The 18,095-nt window shown below is 42.6% G+C and overlaps 2 protein-coding genes and 1 long non-coding RNA gene across 9 annotated transcripts; 1 reads left to right on the forward strand and 2 right to left on the reverse strand.

Moving 5' to 3' along the window:
- Window positions 1-505: 505 nt before the first annotated feature.
- LOC119125543 lies at window positions 506-8,047 on the reverse strand. Of its 6 annotated transcripts, XR_005098491.1 has the most exons (8): window positions 7,935-8,047; window positions 7,617-7,826; window positions 7,103-7,145; window positions 6,405-6,590; window positions 5,682-6,231; window positions 5,399-5,444; window positions 4,395-4,473; window positions 506-748 (listed from the first exon to the last, which is right to left on the reverse strand). It is a non-coding gene; the product is annotated as an uncharacterized LOC119125543 (long non-coding RNA). The 6 variants fall into 6 exon arrangements; XR_005098486.1 differs by having other exon boundaries at window positions 5,399-6,231; XR_005098487.1 differs by having other exon boundaries at window positions 5,399-6,231; window positions 7,103-7,361.
- pdgfbb (platelet-derived growth factor beta polypeptide b) lies at window positions 2,832-10,178 on the forward strand. 2 transcript variants are annotated; one of them, XM_037255953.1, is made up of 8 exons: window positions 2,832-3,613; window positions 6,462-6,558; window positions 6,984-7,040; window positions 7,639-7,832; window positions 7,896-8,084; window positions 8,159-8,879; window positions 9,040-9,192; window positions 9,323-10,178. In XM_037255953.1, the coding sequence occupies exons 1-7, from the start codon at window positions 3,548-3,550 to the stop codon at window positions 9,171-9,173; spliced, it is 1,458 nt and encodes a 485-aa protein (XP_037111848.1). In that variant the 5' UTR covers window positions 2,832-3,547; the 3' UTR covers window positions 9,174-9,192; window positions 9,323-10,178. The 2 variants fall into 2 exon arrangements, with proteins under 2 accessions (XP_037111848.1, XP_037111847.1); XM_037255952.1 differs by having other exon boundaries at window positions 2,833-3,613; window positions 9,256-10,178.
- A 1,225-nt stretch (window positions 10,179-11,403) lies between these two features.
- csf2rb (colony stimulating factor 2 receptor subunit beta) lies at window positions 11,404-17,261 on the reverse strand. Its single transcript, XM_037255897.1, has 15 exons — window positions 16,838-17,261; window positions 16,597-16,740; window positions 16,163-16,280; window positions 15,919-16,097; window positions 15,692-15,846; window positions 15,468-15,612; window positions 15,178-15,298; window positions 14,936-15,090; window positions 14,670-14,803; window positions 14,277-14,460; window positions 14,113-14,209; window positions 13,951-14,017; window positions 13,816-13,895; window positions 13,570-13,720; window positions 11,404-13,486 (listed from the first exon to the last, which is right to left on the reverse strand). Exons 2-15 carry the CDS (start codon window positions 16,730-16,732, stop codon window positions 13,142-13,144), a joined length of 2,067 nt encoding a protein of 688 aa, XP_037111792.1. The 5' UTR covers window positions 16,733-16,740; window positions 16,838-17,261; the 3' UTR covers window positions 11,404-13,141.
- Between the last annotated feature and the right edge of the window lie 834 nt (window positions 17,262-18,095).

An 18,095-nucleotide genomic window follows, 5' to 3' on the forward strand; every position in this document is an offset into this window, starting at 1 on the left:
CTACAGTAGATTTCTGTTTTTCTTCTCTAACATCTGAAAGTCCACTATGTCAAATTACCCACCGAATCCTCTGCCATCAACGGAAAAACGCCCGAAATCAAATGGCATCATTGTTCAATTGAAGATTGGTTCACGGTGCTGTGACCTTCTCCGGATCTTCTGAAAAGCTCTTAAATATTTGGGCCAGTGCTGTCATTTGTCACTCCCTTGCTAAGCATAGAGGCTCCCTCTGTCCATGGGTAAAGTGATTGTCAGCTTGGGACAGTGTGTGTGTTAGCCAATATGCAAGGGAAGGGGAGGGGGGGTGATCTTCTGATCTTCGTGTGCACTTCCATTCATCCTTTGTCCGAACACACGCATGTACAGTCTATAGTGTACATGGAACAGTGCATGAACAAACCACACTGTTAGAAATACAAAAAAAAAAAATGGAAGTCAAATTGTGTCCATTAAGCAAGTGTATCCCGCAGGGCTCATAACCAAGTACCGCTACTTTTTTGGAAGCAGAAAAATATACAAACATTTCACAGTGCAGCTGGTTGAAATGAACTAAATTTGACTTGATGTACAACGTTAAGAGCAGAGGAAGCAAAGTGATGACTTGAAATTTTACTGGCGACTCAAATCGCCTTCCTTTGTTTTTTTGGACTCGCTTGAAAGTTGAAGGTCAAGACTTGAGACTTCCTTATGACTTGCACATATGTGCCTTACTCCCACCTTTGGTATTTTGTAAGGTTGCCTCACAGCCCTGAAAAAAAAAAAAAAAGGGCCTAGGACACAGGTGTCAAACTCGAGGCCCGGGGGCCAGATACGGCTCGCCACATCATTTTATGTGGCCCGCGAAGACAAATTGTGCATCAAATTTGTGTCAACTAGAATTGCCAATTATCTTCACTTTTTTTTAAATATCTGACCAGTTTTTACTCATCTGATTTGAAAATGAGTTATTTGTCAGTTTGTTTTGTAGCTTTTACTGGATATAATATGAGGTGCACATACATTGATTTGGGTCGACAGTCATAATGGCCCTCCGAAAGAAGCTATGACTACAATACGGCCCGCCAAAAAAAAGACACCCCTGGTTTAAATCTAGGGTTAGGGTTTCAAAGTAGGGTTTCATACGAGAGTTAGGGTTTAAAAGTAGGGCTTTGAGTTACTGGTACATTCTGTAAAAACTAAATTGTGGTTTGTATGTTGTTGGTATCACTTTGCTAGTGGCCTTGGAGAGCTCCTGTATGGCTCGGTGTAAATTTAGCACTATAGCTCATAGCGTTTCCTCCATTGGCCCGTTAGACAAACAATGGCATCCGAGTATTTGACGCTGTGCTGTTCACCAAAAGTCTCTGAAGGCAAACTTCTACTTTGCCTCCATGAGACTGACTTCTAATCTTTTATTTTGGGGCCTGGCTGGCGGGGGCTGATTTTCACATGTTAGCATCATTGTTTCAAAAATGTTCCCTAAACATTAGCGTGCATTAAAAGGTCGTGACTCTTAGAATAACTCTTGTGATATTTACAGACACCCTTATGTTCCTGATAGCTTGGCTGCTTGTTCTGAGGTAATCAGAGGAGTCAGTATCCAGCAATAGAATTTTTTTTTTTAAAGTTCTATTACGTAACAGACTAAAAGATTTGACATAAGTTTAGATTTAAGGCACTTTCTCCGGGCTTTTCCACATGCGTGTTAGGTTAATTGACTGAGATAGGCTGCAGTTCACCCATGACCCTCAACAGGATAAGCGGTAGAAAATGGATGGGCGGATTCTCTCAAATCTTGCCAAGCATTGAGATGCTAATCAGTGTCCAAAAAGAAAAAAAGCCACAGCAGCAAGTGGTGTGTTAACAATGGCAACCTCCAAAGAGCTTAGCATGCATATTAGCGGCGCTTTTGCAGAACACTGAAGAGTTTATAAATTGATAGATATCAAATGTTTAGTCATCAAGGGCAATTTTGAAGGAAGCCTTTCAGTAAATTAGGACTAAAAAAATCCCGTCATCTCTTCTAAAGTTATATGTTAGCTCAAATTTGACAGGCCAAGTGTCTTGGGGGAGAAAGTTAAGAACAGTGCACTCTTGAGGCTCACAGGAATTCCCCAACTCCAATTTGAACCTTTGAAATGGAATTTTATAGCCACGTTCAATCATTTTCCTCAACCTCCGGCTATGATTGAACATGACTGAGCCTCCCAATGACATTTAAATAGGAAGTCTCTTTTTAGTTTCTGAGATCGTATTTCCTCTCGCTTGGTGGCAGCTTATTTTGCCTATCTAATATGCATTTCACATTAAATTAAGAAGAGTGATCTATTTTCAAAATTAATATGCATAAATAAACCTGTATAGTGTTTCTTTTCGTGGTATGTGCACAGCAGGTGCTTTCTATTTTATATGACATACAGAGGAGGGAGGGGGAGGGCAGTCATTATTGAGATCAACAAAGTCAACATTGCTGCTTCAGTTATGACATTTTGTAATTTTGCATGAATAATTTGCTTTTAAGGGAGAAATTTGAAAGTCACTGAAGTTCACCAAAAAAAAAAATATATGGAAAGTGAAAAAATAGCACGTATAGGATGTGCTTGTTAATGACCCATGACACTTTCTGACCAGACTGTTTTGGTACAGTTCCCTCACGCTTTGCTTTTTTTGGGGCTTTGGAGGATGGGCATAAATGTGGAAACAAAATTCCTGGAAAATATCCAGAAGTCAATTACATGGTCTGGCACCTGAGAGGGGGGGGGGGGGGGTGCCCCTGCAGCCCCACCTCTAGGCCTGCCACTGGTAGGAAGGACAAGCAAAATACGATCATGAAATTTAAGTTCACATCGCTGAAAATCGAACGTGATGTGCTAATTGTGATCATTGTTCGATTTCATATTGCAGACAGAAAGCTATTCAAGTGTGTTTCTTTGTGCGCTTATGCAGATGATGAGCAGCCATTCCTGAGGCAGGGGGCGGGCGAGTGTTGAGCGGACCAACAGCAGAGTCTTGGAAGTACCCCTCACACCGCCACCTCTCCTGCAGCCTCAGGCCTCTGCACATTTACAAACTTCTCGGGAAGCAGAACCAAGACCCAAAAGGACCGCAAGCTGCCAGCACCGGACCTTTTGCTGGATTACGGTTAAATATATATTTTTTGGAGGAGACTTTTAATGTCTATTCAAATTTGTAGCTACTTTTTATTGTTTTAATCACGGTGGATTGTTGTGTCGTTTGGAACTTTTCGGACTGACGCCGGCGCGCATCAATCTGGTGCACAGAGCAAGGTGATCGTCGATCCGGATTAAGTGAAAGATTTTGCAAAAAAAAAAAAAGGGAGCATTCTAGCGTCCCATCTTCAGTCTTTGGATAGCTGACATCACCGCGCGAAGAAAGCTCGGTGCGCGCTCGGAACACCGCAGGGGAGAGAGCGAGCGAGCGAGCACCAGTGTCCACGCCGGGAGAGCAAGTGCACCCTCCGCGCGCACCCTGCCGGCCGAGGACTGCGGGCCTCCGGAGCCTCCATAAATGCTCTGCCCGTCGCAGAGGCTCCAGGCTGGCCAGCAAGATGAGCTCCACCGTGCAGCTGCTGCTCGCGTTACTGGCGACGTGCGTGCGATTTGGCGCAGCCGAGGTGAGTAGTTGGGTCAACTTTTACGCCGCTCACTTCATTTGGTACACTTGCACTACGACGGCTGCGGAAAAAGAATTGCTCAACTTCTACTTATAATAGGAGGTCAATTTGCATAGAATACGATTCTACAGCGGCGTTACGTTGCGGTCAGCAAGTCTACATTTAGTAAAGCTATAAAGGTTATTAGTCCATTGACACTATTTTAGTGTGCAGATGGTTCTTTCAACACTATATCATTTTTACATCCAGGCTATTTTTTTTCCAGAGCACCTGACAATAAAAAAAAAAAGGGGTGTTGTCAGACTAACTATTATTCCTGCCATTAGGTGTCATAAGAATGACTGCCCAGGGCCAGACACGTGCACTTTCCTCATCCTCTCTTAAGGTGCCTTGAATGCACCACATGGTGCGTTTAGATGCTGCAGCTCCAGATGTGTCATAAATCACTGAGCTGTATTACACACATTGTAACTTCATTATCAAGAGAACATATGTTTGGATTGCAGCCAAGAAAGGAGTCCAAATGTATTCAAATATGCTACAATAGCAAACAATTCCACTTTGCTAGACAAACAGTCATATCCAAGTTAGTCACTTTTGGCTATTTTGCAAATGGCTCTCTCTACAATACACACAAAACATTAAGGATGTTGAATCATGCTAAGACCTGTAAAAAAATAAGACAGGATGCATTTGTGTCACGTGCACAGGAAGGCAAGACATATTTGAGTCGAATACTTGTTGATGCGACTTTCGGCTTGTCCCATCAGGGTTCACTCACTTGATTTGGTTGGCACCGTTTCTACGCCGGATGTCTTTCCGGGCATGGGACCCGCCATGGCGGGTGGCTGGGAATCCAACTGGCAGTAAAGGAATGAAAAGTAATCCTATCAGTGAATTAGCCTTAGCAAGTCAGTCGGGCTGATGTCATTTAAGAGCAATAAAAGATTAGAAAAGGCTTCTGTGCTATAAAGATGAATTGAAGCTAGCGTGTGAGAACAAATGGCTCAATTGCTCATTTCCTTCAAGAGTGCCTGACGTGAAGGTGAAACACATCATACAATATATATGATGGATGACTTGACATCAATTGCTCCTTTTTTATGGCTTCTGGAGGCAGAACATTTGAAGAAAAAGGCAATTTTGACAGGCAGGCTCATGGGTGAAAGTTACAAATGACTTTGATGTATGCAAGTGGGAATTCCCAGAGTTGGACTCAGGCATATATACGCAAACTTCAAACATTCCAATTATCATTCAAATGGCTTGGAGCAACACACAGTGCTGTGTGCTTGTGAGTTTATTTCAATGAGCGACCACCAAGGGGGGGGAAAACAAACTTATTCAGTCAGTCGCCAAAATGTTCAAAACACCTGCATGTGATCCAGTTAAAAAAACTTGAGGCAATACATTTCTACATCATATTTGCTATTAAAGGCAGTCAAATATTTAAAAAAAAAAATGTATTCATGTTTTATAGAACCCCTGAAATATCCTTGGCCACCCCAATTCCCCCCTAAAAAAAAATCCTAGCGCCGCCAGTGCATCTAAGTTAGTTTGGACTGGCAACAAGAAGTGGGAGAGTAATAAAAACCCAAAACATATTTTAATGTAGGTATGATGTGGTTAGAATGTTTGCCTAACTGTTTGGAGGTTGTGGGTTCAAATCTCGACTGTCACACATTCAATTATAATTCCCGTGACCATTTGTGAAAAATGCCACGCCACACAAGCTTCCTCGCTCCCTCCCTAATTAGATACGATTAGATGTTCCTGCAGACGTACCTGGCATTCCTCAATACATCCACTCGACGGCTACCAGATTAGGGCTCTGAAAATACAATCAATTTCAAATATGTCACAAGCTGGAAAATGATTGCATAAATGCTGAAAAAGAGTGTATAGAAACAGAAGGAATTATTATTACATGTTTTATATTCCATAAAAAAAAGCCATCAAATTAAAATTTCAAGTCACATAGGTCAAAATTGTCAATGTATTTGTGACACGCAATTAATTCAGTAGCACAATTTTTCTAGGTTTGTTTAGAGATAATAAATTTCTAAACCTTGACAGAAGGCAGGCAGGGCTGTGAAAAAAGGCCCAGGTCCTATAATTAACATCAAACACAATTATCCAAGCAAGCAGGTTGGCTCTGCTGGCGAGGAAAGGAAATAATGATGACTCCTCTGGGGCATCTGCAGCTCGACAACAGAGATGCGAGCAGAATTACAGCAGGCATTTCCCCGCTTGGACTCTCTGAAAAGGGGGCAAGCAACAATGCAGGAAACGGCGTCGTGAAGTACGCGCCCGCTCATGCATGGATGGCTGGCTTTGGCTTCCTAAAGAGCTTCATTAAATTCTCCAGATTTCGGATGTTCTATTTTCCATAAATGAGTGCAACATGACTTAATTCATGACGTCTAATGCACTTTCGAGTAACATGAAGCTCCTCCTCGCATTTGAACCGACGCCAGCGAGCAAGTGTCCCGACCCCACGTCTGATCCTTGTCCATTCTTTTCTTCATCTCCTTTTTGACATGCCTGCCTCCCTTCTCTTCTCCTCTCTGTATCACTCCTTCCCCCACTTCCTGGCTCCTTCCTGGCTCCTTTGACCCCTAAATGTTAGCAGATGAGAAGACACAACGCCAATAGTCATTCAGGCAGCTCTTAGTGACCATTGTGTGTCTGCTTTGGTTAATACCCCCCCTCCTTAGCCCCCTCGCCCAATAATGACTCGAGGGGTTAAACCTACACTCAGATCCTGATTACAATGTGGCGTTTTGCTCACATTTAGTTAAATACTGACTAAACAAGGATGAATCTCATTTTATTTGATGTCGTTCAGGGGGATCCACTTCCTGCGGCCCTGCTGGAGCTGGTTAGAAATAGTCCCATCTCCTCCATCGACGACCTCCAGCTGCTTCTGCTGACTGATTCCGTAGGTAAAGACCTGCTTGTTTGAATTTAACTGGTCCTGCAAACATCCGAGTATTTATTTTTCGGATTTATAAGCGCCCTAATTTGGACCTACTGCTAATGAAAATGTCGTGGGAAAAATGTTGGCCGTTAAATTGTTTTTATTTAACCGGAAAAACAAACAATCCCGATGAATGCAAACCCCCTGGTAGTAGTAAACATATATTTCAAATCCGCAAATTCTGCAACTGTTATTTATTTTCTTCTCTTATGGTGCCTGGTGAACATCAAGCAAAAAAGGAAGATGCTATCAGAAACACATCAAGTGATTATTCTATTAGTGTGCCAATTAGCCAGACTAGCTTGTATTTTTAGGACGCGTTTGTGGTCAATTATTGAGGGGGGTGTTTGCATTAATCACAGCCTCTATGTGTTTACTGCTTTGTCTCAGATGAGGAGGAGCCAAACTCAGCAGCAAATGGAGGTCACAGACTACCAAGGAGCCTGGGTAAGCCCCCCCCCTCCCCTTTTTTTTTTTTTTAACATGTCACGTGTGAAAGATTGGCTTACCAAAGGAATATATTACACCCAAAGACCTTTCTCATATCCAAACCTGTCAAATAGAAGACAAGAAAATACATGTCGAATTATGTATGTAAGTGCACGTCATGATGAATGCAGTTGCTCCGAGTGCCGGCATGGAAGATTCCTGATTTTCTTGGTGAATGAAGATGTACTTTATCTTCATTCGGTTGTCTCTCCGGGCCTTGATTTATGTGACAAGTATGGGCTTGGTGACATGCTGAAAATCATTCCCATTAACCTTTTTCTGGGGGTGGGGGGGAATCGATAATAAAGCAGATGTCTCCAGTGGTCGGTATAAATGGACAACAGTTGGAGTACCGTGAAAGCTTCCCATCCAGCACCAAAAGACAAATGATCTTGCATGAACACATATATAATGTTTATGAGTTTTATTTCTCCTATGATGTCTTTTTCTATCTTCTCATGTTGCCTTAGTCTGCTGCAACTGATTTAAAAAAACAAAATAAATAATGACTGACTGGAATGAAATAATACTCACAATTTGTCTTTTCCTCCTCCAGTTGCTCAGCCAGCCCAGCAGGCCGTGTGTAAAGTTCGCACGGAGGTGGTGGAGGTCACCAGGGCAATGTTGGACCGAAGCAATGCTAACTTCCTGCTATGGCCACCATGTGTGGAGGTGCAGCGCTGCTCCGGTTGCTGTAACACCAAAAGCCTTCAGTGCGTCCCTGTTGTCACCCACACCAGATACCTGCAGGCAAGCCACCACACAACCACACAAAAAAAGACAATTAAGCTTCAACGGTCTCAATTTGTGTAGGTCATGAAGATCGAATACATCCATAAAAGACCCACGTACGCTAAAGCCGTGGTGTCCGTGATGGATCACGTGGAATGCCGATGTCAGCCCGCTCCGCGACAGCCGGCGCTGAAGAGGAAATCTTCTCGCCGGCATCATGGCCACAAGGAGCACCATCGCAACCAGACGCTCAGCCATGGACGTGGACAGGTAGGTTAAAAAAAACAACAACCAAAAAAAGACACCATTGAGTACTCACAATATAATTGCATTTGACCATCAAGGTGAAGGTGCATAGCAAGGATGAGCTCCATCAGTGGGATGAGCTGAAGCAGAATCAGGGTTCCCTCCTGGTGGACCTTCTGGAGCAACACTGGAGCTCCAGAGGAGACACATTCAGGCAGCGTGCTGAAGGCTACAGTCTGGCTGGAGCTGAAACATCTCCACCAGATGAGGAGGTTCTCATTGGCTCACACTGGACACGTAACTCCACTGGCTTACTTGAGACTAAAACCCAAGTGGAGAGCAAAGAAAGGAATGCAGAAGGAAACAAGACTTCAGTGGATCATGTTGGCATGAATAAAACATTACAAGATGGTCAGGGGCTCATCGGTCCCGGGGGAATTGTTATTGAGGGACCAACGGGCAGGGATGAGGGTACAGAAGAAACATTTTCCTTTCCCAAGTCTGTCACTCAAAAACCTCCAGCCAAATGGAATCCAATTGAGGAAGCCATTGACAGGTTTGGAAGTCGGTTCAGACCCACCAAAGAACCCAACCCGGAGCCTCGGAGAGGCAACAAGACTCCAGAGGAGGTGAAAATGATGCAGATTGCCGAGACAAAGTTAGAGGAGGAGAGGAAAGAGCTGCTCCTGCTGCACAAGAAGTTGGACCATGAGAAGGAGATACTAAAACAGCAGCAAAAGAAACGAGAGGAGGAGCAGCACCTCCTACGTAGTCGACATCGTTACATGCAAACAACCACCACGACCACAACCTCGCCAGGTACGACACACTTTATCTAAGGCATAAAGTTTTTGTTCTTAACTTTTTTCAGTAGTGGCGCCATCTAGTGTTTGATAGTGAAATTGCACCTTTTTCCCTTTTTCATTGATGGGTTTTGTTTTAAAATACATTATAAGTGACCATTTTGTTTGTCCCGCAGAGACAACGACCACAGCCAGCAAACAGAAACCCTCAGCTCCAGCGGGGCCCAGACCTCCAGGACATCCGAGAAGAAGGCTGAGGAAGAATCGAAAAAGGATAAGCAAGGCAGCTATGAGAGCAATGCTGATGTAAAGCTTTAAAAGGATTCTCGGTGAGTCTACAGAATCCTCCTGACTTTGAGAACATGACTAATGATGTCTTCTGACATTTCCAGGAGCACAAGATGAGCTTGGAGTATGGATAATGCAGGTCTTACTAAAAGTATTCAACTTACTCCTCAGAGACTCGACGTACTGTTTGAAGAAGCCATAACGACACCTGGATGGAGGAAAAAGTGGAGACTTTCCAGCAAAAGTTGGAAGTGGCATCCAAAGACTTGCCAAATATGTGCGGCAAATTTCCTGCCTTTGACCTGAACTGTGGAAACCAGTGCAACTTCTCCACACGGATTCTTGTTTTGATAAGACAAGAAAGAAATTGCACTTCTAAATATTGCCGTTTAATGAAAATGTCGCTTTCTGAAAGACTGTTTTTTTGGAGTTGACTTCATCGTTTAATTACAAAGGAAACCAGCAAAGACTTCTCTATTATATTTAATTCCATCCAACCCATTGCAAACACTGGAGATAAGCAGATGTGATCGATCGGCATGACAAATCAAAACAAAGGTGTGCAAAGGGCTTTTCTGCTTCCTTCATTCTTATTTATTTATCTATCAATCTATCTCAACTACTACTAAGGGTTAACCTTCTTCACCAGTATTGAAAACAAAACAGTATGTAACAGTGTCGTGACAAGTCACAGTTTTCATTGAACAGTTTTTTATTTGGATCACTTTTTAAAGTTTTATATATTGTCATGTCAAGCGTGTGTGTGTGTGCTGCTTTGTATGTTGCCTGTGTTCAATTATGTCCTTTTAATTCAAAAAAACGTCCCTCCTTCACATTCCTGAGCATATATATATATATGGGAGGAACAAATGACTGTTGTTATTCTGTGTTTAAATATCCATAATCAGAAACTTAAATTATTGAAACGCGTGTCAACTTAACAATTGTTACTGATTGTGTCTCTTTTATTATGATTTTTGAGGAAACAAAACTAATGATATTTTCTTATGGTAAAAGGAAAAATGTGGACGTGTTGTTTTGTCTCTTCATTGAATTCCTTCAAATGCGTGCCTATTTCCACTTCACATGAGAGTCAGTGTGTCCTCACAAATCGGAAATGTCTTTACAGTTGTCAACGCTATATTAAAAGTGAGTAAACCATATAGGATTGCGCAATAAATTTAGACATGAGAGGTGGATGTGTAGGCGAACTGTGGCGTTTTCCTTGTGGCTTGCATCTCAGCCAGCCAGCCAGCCATCTCAGGAACCACAAGCATGAGCGTATCATTAAACAGCCATCATCTGCTCCTATTTTGTCCAAAACAAACTGAGCAAATGATGTTTTAGTTGACACATTTCACGACTTGTTGACCTGCTAGCCACATGTGACTCTTTAACCTCAATGTGCGTTTGTGCAGTCCCTCTCGCACACACACGTAACGCTTGTAAACAGCAGAGCATCTCTAAATTCAACGTCGAGGTGGGAAGCCAGTGCTCTGCACCCCCGCAAACTTCTAACGGGAGGACGACAAGGAGAAAGGCGTGGAGCCTGGCTGACCGTGAGAAGCATGTTCATACTCATTTCGGACACACACAGGGGTCAAGCACTGTGACAATGTGGGCGTGTCTCGAAGAAGCTGGGATGCTTCAAAGCGGACTAAGTGACCTTAAAGTACGATATGGTTAGCTGGGTTTCAACAAAACTAATACCTGACTAAAAAATAGAATCAAATGAATTAAAAAAGAAAAAATCCATTTTTTTCCCATATTTTGGAAATAGTGTTTAGTGATAAAATACAAAATGTATAAATATTATTCTATTTTTTCCCATTTTTTAGCAATATTTTGTGTTTATTGATAAAACACAACCAGAACGTAAGTTGGCTGTGTCCGCTCCCACGACGGTGCAAACGCCCCTTTCTACTTGCACCAGAAATACCAAGAGAAAAAAAAAAAACCTATAAGAACATGAAACCCCTCAGGCAGGATGCGATGAAAATAAACCCGGGTTGTATTTAAACACGGGCACACGTTTTGAAAAGCCACAAGCAACAAGAAAAGCAGTGAATCCACAGCGGCAGTGGAAAGTGTTTCCCAAATGAAACAAGACAGTGTTTTGATACAAAAACATTAAGGAGCTAATATCCAAAGCAGACCTTGGCGGGGCTGGACTAGCCTGGCTTACATTCTCTAATGTGAGAGTAGGAAACAAAAGGCGGCCGGCCTGCCCATGTGACAGCACACACTTTCCACACCTTCCAATCCCTTTATTTTCCTGTTTTTATGTACGACAACGGAGAACATGATGCACACAAGCGTGAAGCAGCACACTCTAAATCAGTGGATCCACTCAAGCGCTTGCAAAGGAACAATAGCCTGACGCTGACTAGGAGACTCAGGAATGTCACTGTTTCTTTGGGGGCTGCTGACAAAGGATGGAAAGCTAAAAACACAAAAACAACTTTTTAAATCTCAAACATGGCCTGTAACTTCATAATAGATGATGACACAAATCTTCATTTTATTTTGGAATTAGAACAACTTTGAAGTCAAACAGCATCACAATCGGATTGGGATTCACATTTGCTTCCACTGCTCACAAGTTTGTGGGAACATTTTTGGGAAAGACCCATTTTTGTTCCAGCACGACTGTGTCCCAGCGCTCTTCGGGATAAAAAAAAAAAATTCCACTGCGCATTCCACACACCGCAAAGGAGAGACCGGCTCCATATTTTTCCTTTTTTTTCAATTCCAAGGTGATGCTAGGTGTTTCCTCAAATGTGTTACAAAACTGGCACCAACCTTCAACTGCAAATCACATTAACACAAACATTCAAAAGTTTAGCCAAAACAAAAATAAAACATTTCATGTAAGATAAATTGAGACTGTCATAGTCTGAACTTGACTTTTACACCACAAAAGCAAATGAAGCCGTTTTTTGGACTGAGGTCAATCAAATATTCTCCACTGATGTCTGACAGGAGGTGTTAATTTTTGGAATTTTGTTTGGGAGTGTGAAAGCAGGTGCAGCACAAATCAGCCACATTACTAAATTATATGGACACCCAATTAGATCATGTGACACCCTCAAGAATATTGAATATTTTTCCTGCTTGGGGGAGTTTCCCAATGAACAACTCAAGTTTTGACACCGAAACCATTCGAATGTGTAAATTAATTCTAGTGGACGCTGTGACCCGTACAAAAGCCTAATAAAACTATTTTACTTGACATTTACAGGCTGTCAATTATTTGCAAATATTAGGGATTCATCAAGTACTATTTTTCCTTCTGTATAAAGTGTGTGTTTATGAAGAAACCACTCACACTCTGAGTGACCCCAAGTGTCCGATTTACAATCTTTCAAGAAAAGCCCGCCAATACACGATGTACCTGAAGCTAAATGTCTTCGCAGCAGCATGACTGCTGCAGGTCAGTATCATCATAATGTCAAGAACATATTTTATGCATTTACCAAGCTTCAACATTGATAACAAGTTGCAAAAACACACACCTCTGTGCAAACATGCATGTATGACCATAAAGCAAACATGACCCGACTTATGAACTTATGTACTCTTGACTTTTTGGCTTTTTATAGAAGCAGCAACAGATTATTTGCAAAAGATTATTTGATGTCTGTTTTTAGAGCTTATTTCTGTTTTGGTAAAAAAGATGACTTTAGCCCAAATGATTTTTTGGGCTCAGATAAATACTGCCCCCCACTGGTTAGATGTGACATAGTTATTTGCTGCTGTTTTTTATATTGAAAGATTTCAAGGTGGACTTTTTATCGACTCAACAAGTAAGCAATTCATTTTTGCTTGACGACGGCCGCGCGCCTTTTCTCGGTTAAGTTACAGGATTTTCTCACTTATAATAAATAGCGTTTGAGGCTTCAGCTCATCAGAACATCTACTTCCCTTTGCTTCAGTAAGCACAACAAATTCGAGCCCAACATGCTCAACATACATGAGTACGAGTTGGGGCTAAAAGGGAGTGGGCAGAAGACAGTACCCTGAGGCCCTTACGCCAGGGCAAGAAGGATCGGCGCTGTCGGTCGGAGGCGGATCAGCGTTTTCGGGCCTGATGTCGACCAGTTCATCGTCCCACACTGTGCTATCTGCACAGCTGTGGCGGTTCTGCTCACGCTTCTGCACGATGGCGTCGGCATCCCAGTGCGACGCCAGATCTGATGCCAAAGTGGAAACGCTGCCACGCGGGAGGCACACGTAACCTTTGCCGTTCGGGGAGAAGACCGCCGACGAAGGAACGTCTGGTGAAGTTACTTTGTCCTCCTGTGTCTCTTCACACATGTGGTTGGATTCTATAGACTGACAAGTGTGTTTTGATGTGCATGAATGTTTTCATATCAATTTTTCGATTTGGATTTGAGGGTTGTAGATGAGCAGCTTACCTGACAGCAGATATATGGGCCGTTGAAGTGCACCGGAAGGTTACAGCCATTAACCTTCTCAGCAGGGAGGGCCAAGCTATTACACTTGTAGTCCTGTCGGTCCTGCTCCACATCTTTATTTTCTGCACCCTCAGATGGCCATAGAGAGGAGCTTGGGGAGATGATGGGAGTGGAAGACTATTTTCAGTATGATGAATTCATGACTTGCATTTGAGGAGCAACGCTTTGAGTAGTGAGAAAAATTACCGTGGAGATAAGCGGTGCAATTGCTGCACTTTGCAGATGTACGTGTTCTCGTTCTCTATAAAGATCCGTCTGGTGGCAGACTGGATGACAGAAATATTTTTCATCAGAAAACAAAACCAAAAGAACTATTCTCACCTTGATCTCTGACAGGGTTTTGCTTTTGGCAGGAGACGGAACGGTGTCAACCCAAAGAATGATTTTCCTGTTTGAAGATATTTTGGAATTGCAGAAAAGATCACAAAACATATTCTCTTGTTGACAATATAATAATGTTTGTTTGAAAAATAAAGAAATTACCTTTGGCATGCGAAGACAGTCCAGACGAGCATGACGAAGACTATGATCACTGTTACACCGATGCAGAAATAAACAATGGTGCTGATGGACCACGTGGCTACCAAAAAAAAAAAAGAATTAAAATCCATAGTGATCATTTATTAGTTATTTTACAGTACGGTTACCTGCGTGTGAGGTCCAGCCTTCCGGCTCTGTCCATTCTGAGGGAATTCCTTCATAGAGCGAACCCTCTCCGGGGATGACCACAGATCTGACTTGGACCTGGTGGCGCTGGGATGGGCTCAGAGAAGCACCAAGAATGCTCACCCATGTAGAGCCTTCGGAAACATTCAACAGGACAGATGACCCCTGCAAATAAAGACCACACATTCAAATTCAGTTGAACTTGCCAATGCAAATTGTAAATCACCTTTGGAACAAAACATCTCATGCAGTAATAAAAGCAGCACAGGAGAAGTTCATAATAAGAATAAAAATAGATGGAGAGCATAAAACATATTTATGAGTGTAAGCTTTCCCAGTGGTTCTAACTTAAAACTCATTTCACGGTTTATTACCTTATCCGGCATCCCGTAATAGCGCACTTGATAATATAGTCGGATTCTTGAAGCGGTGCTGGGTTTAGTCCATTGCACAATCCAGTCGTTGTCTTTCTCTTTCACTTTCACTTGCTGTGGTGCCCTGGGACAAACTACACATGGCGACGTCATCATATCATTTTTCAATGACCTTCACTTTGCGTTGAGTTGCGAGACTGCAGTTCTGCCATTCAACACTAGGCGGCGACGCTTCAGAGGTTTTTTTATGCATCTCAATTACTCACTGTGCTCACTGGCCTGAAACGTCTTTGCACTGCGGCTCGGTCGAAGTTCCAGAAGCAAATGCGTAGGATTTGCGACATACAGCGAGCAGCTGTATCGCACCAGTGACCTACTGGGGTTAAAGGTCACTGTGGGGTACCTACAGCAGCTCTCAGACCTTCAGGAAGAAATTACAAATGTATTAACATATGGAGGCCACCGGGTTATCGTTCTAAATGGATACGTTCGCATGCACTTGACTCACGGTGCGGTGTGGTTTTGTTGACAGGCCAGCTGGTAGGTAATTACGAGCACTCTGCTCACCTCCCAGCTACACGTCACATTCTTCTCACCATCAAGTACACAATACAAGTTGGGAAGCTGAGCTGAGACCAAGGAGAAATTGAGATAGAATTGGGATGATCAAGGATATACGGGGCAGAAATTTCAACTCATTCACTTTTTACTCAGATTAAAACATTTAGTGTTGGTTATCCCCCACGATTCACTAGTTGGCAATTGACTTTTTTTTTTTTTGTAATGTGTGTAAGTCACCTTCTTTATTCCTCCACGTCACCACGGGACTCCATTGACTCCACTGGCCCACGTGGGCCCAGGCCCTCACTCTGGCCTCGTACCTGTGACCCGGAAGCAGCAGTCGTGTGTCTAATTTGACGTCTGTGCTCGTCACATTCTTAATCTGCGGACACGACGACAGAAAGGAACTTGATGATGTTCTCCCGGTCAGAAGATTTGCAGTGACGTAAATTTGTGCTTACATTCCATGTGTCCTGCCTTTCTGCCTTGTAACCAAATTGGTACAGGAGGTTTTTGTTCAGGGAGGAGAAGGCAGGATAAGGACTGGACCATTTGATCCCCAGCTGCCCATCTACAGTGTCATATTTTGACACATCGGCCGGTGTGCGTGCTCTCACTGTGCAACACAAACACAATCAAACTGTTTGATCTTTTTCATGGTTATGATGACAACGTGATATCAACTCACAGTGATGAGAAAGCTTCACGGGCTTGCTTGCGAAAGTGGAACAGAGTTCAGCATCGTCTTTGACGAAGAAGCCCGTGTGCTGGATACCGATGGAAAAAGAACGCGTTTGATATCGACACTGGACCGTCCTGTGCCCATCTGCGTTTTGGACCACGGCCCCAAAGGGCTCACACGGCTCCCTGCAAGCACACACGTAATCTGATCAGTGACATGACGTCTCTTCTGACCTTTAAGTGGACTTTACCCGCCGTGTTGTGTGCGGAACCAAAGCCGGAGTGGTCCGCGTACGTGTGGCCCCTCCCTCCACTTGCAGTAGACGTACGATTCGTAGTCGTTGTGACACCGCAATGACTCCATTAATGCTGCAAATAATATCAAATATTAAATCAATAAAAATAGATCAGATCAAATAATCACAAAAAAATCACAATCACTTTTCATGTCGCAAATAATATAAAATAACCATCAGATAAATAAAAGTAAATATAAAATAATAATTAAATCACTTTTAATGTTGCAAATAATATAAAATGATCAAATAAAGAAAAATAAATCATATAAAATCATCTTTAAAAAAAGTCATTTTTAATGCCGCAAATAATATCAAATGTTGCTTTTTGGTGCCAAGTTTTATACAGTGTTTGACTTTTCAAATTCTTGTGAGAACATATGGCTTACCGTCATGTGAGCCATTGGTTTCGTGAATGATGCATCCATTCAGATCCGAGAGGAGAACCAGAGTTGGGAGCAGCGAGCCGAGCAGCAGCCAGGAAAGAAGCATCTTTCTTGGGTTGTTCTCAGTAAAATGTGCCATTCGCAATTCTGGTGATTAGGAGCGAAGCATAGAGAAAGCAACAAAGAGTATATTTACACGAAATCATGAGGAACCGCACTTCTCCTTTGAGTATTCTGCGCTTACCTCGCTCGATGAAGGCTCACCATTTTGCTGTGGCTAGGCGGAGTTTCCTTTTGCTGTCTCCAAGTTCCTGTTTCAGCCCAAAGTTTTATTTTGTGCTTCATCAGCCTTTTCACAAGGGATGCAACTTATGTGATGTTTCTCACTAAGCCATGACACATCTTTCCTCCGAAAGAGATCAAGCCACAATTGAGCTCAGTGTGACGCAACTTGTATGAGTCAAAATCACCAAACACATACAAAATGTCATCTATCACAAAGTTCAGTTGCTCTTCTTCTTTCTGGTAAATTCGAACTTCTGCCTGACAAAGACATATCTTCACCTTCATCTGGAATCATTCTGACAATGACCATTTCCTCATTTCAATTTGTTTGCAGTCCTATTGTGCTTGCTCAACTTCATCATAACTCCCCCTCATGCAATTTCCAAACATTTTTTGGGGTCACGGGTGTGCTGGAGGCCATGACTGGGAGAGAGAGAGGCAGGCTCACTTGGCTGGACTGTTTGCAAAGCCAATCAAGGCACATCTAGAAGAAAAAAAAGAAGTGATCTTGAGAAAAATGAAGTTCCTTTCTTTGAATGACTGTCCAAAACAATGAGGAACTCTGAGCAAAGAAGATAATCATTAAAACCACAGCAGGCTGCTTGGTGGATTTTTCTGTTGCTACACTTTGCACAACTCCTCCTGCTGCCTTATTTCAAACATTAGAATTTTTTTTTTCTTGTGATGACGTTCTTTACATTCTTCTAACCAATTTTGATAGAACACTCAATTTTGGCAGTAAGTCAAAAGCGGATACAGTCTTCAGGTAATATTTATAACGTCTGTATTTCCGTACAGGCAGAATTTCATTTCCTTATTTTCTGAAATTAGGACAATGCAAACCAGACTTATGTGTGAGCAATTCATCTTTGGAATGGAATTCTATTTGTACCGCTGCGGTAATTTCTACCAACAGGAGATTGATATCCAAAATATGGATTATAATAACCCGAGCGTCAGTCGTATTTATCAAACAAACACCACTGAGCTAGAAATAACATCAGCGCTCGGAAATAGACGAACTACATTTTCAATGACTGCGTCGATATGCTGTTATTGACGGATAGCTTTGCTTTTGCCGTGCACGTCAATAATCTTTCAGGCTGATGAGAGCGAGAAAGAGAAAGAGAGAGAGAGAGAAAGAGAGAGAGCGCCTGGGGACTTGTTCAAGAAGAGCCGAGTCAATTATCAGACACATTATTAAGGAAGGTGGAGAT

The sequence above is a fragment of the Syngnathus acus genome, chromosome 8 (genome assembly GCF_901709675.1).
Source record: "Syngnathus acus chromosome 8, fSynAcu1.2, whole genome shotgun sequence".
NCBI classification, from domain to species: Eukaryota; Metazoa; Chordata; class Actinopteri; order Syngnathiformes; family Syngnathidae; genus Syngnathus; species Syngnathus acus.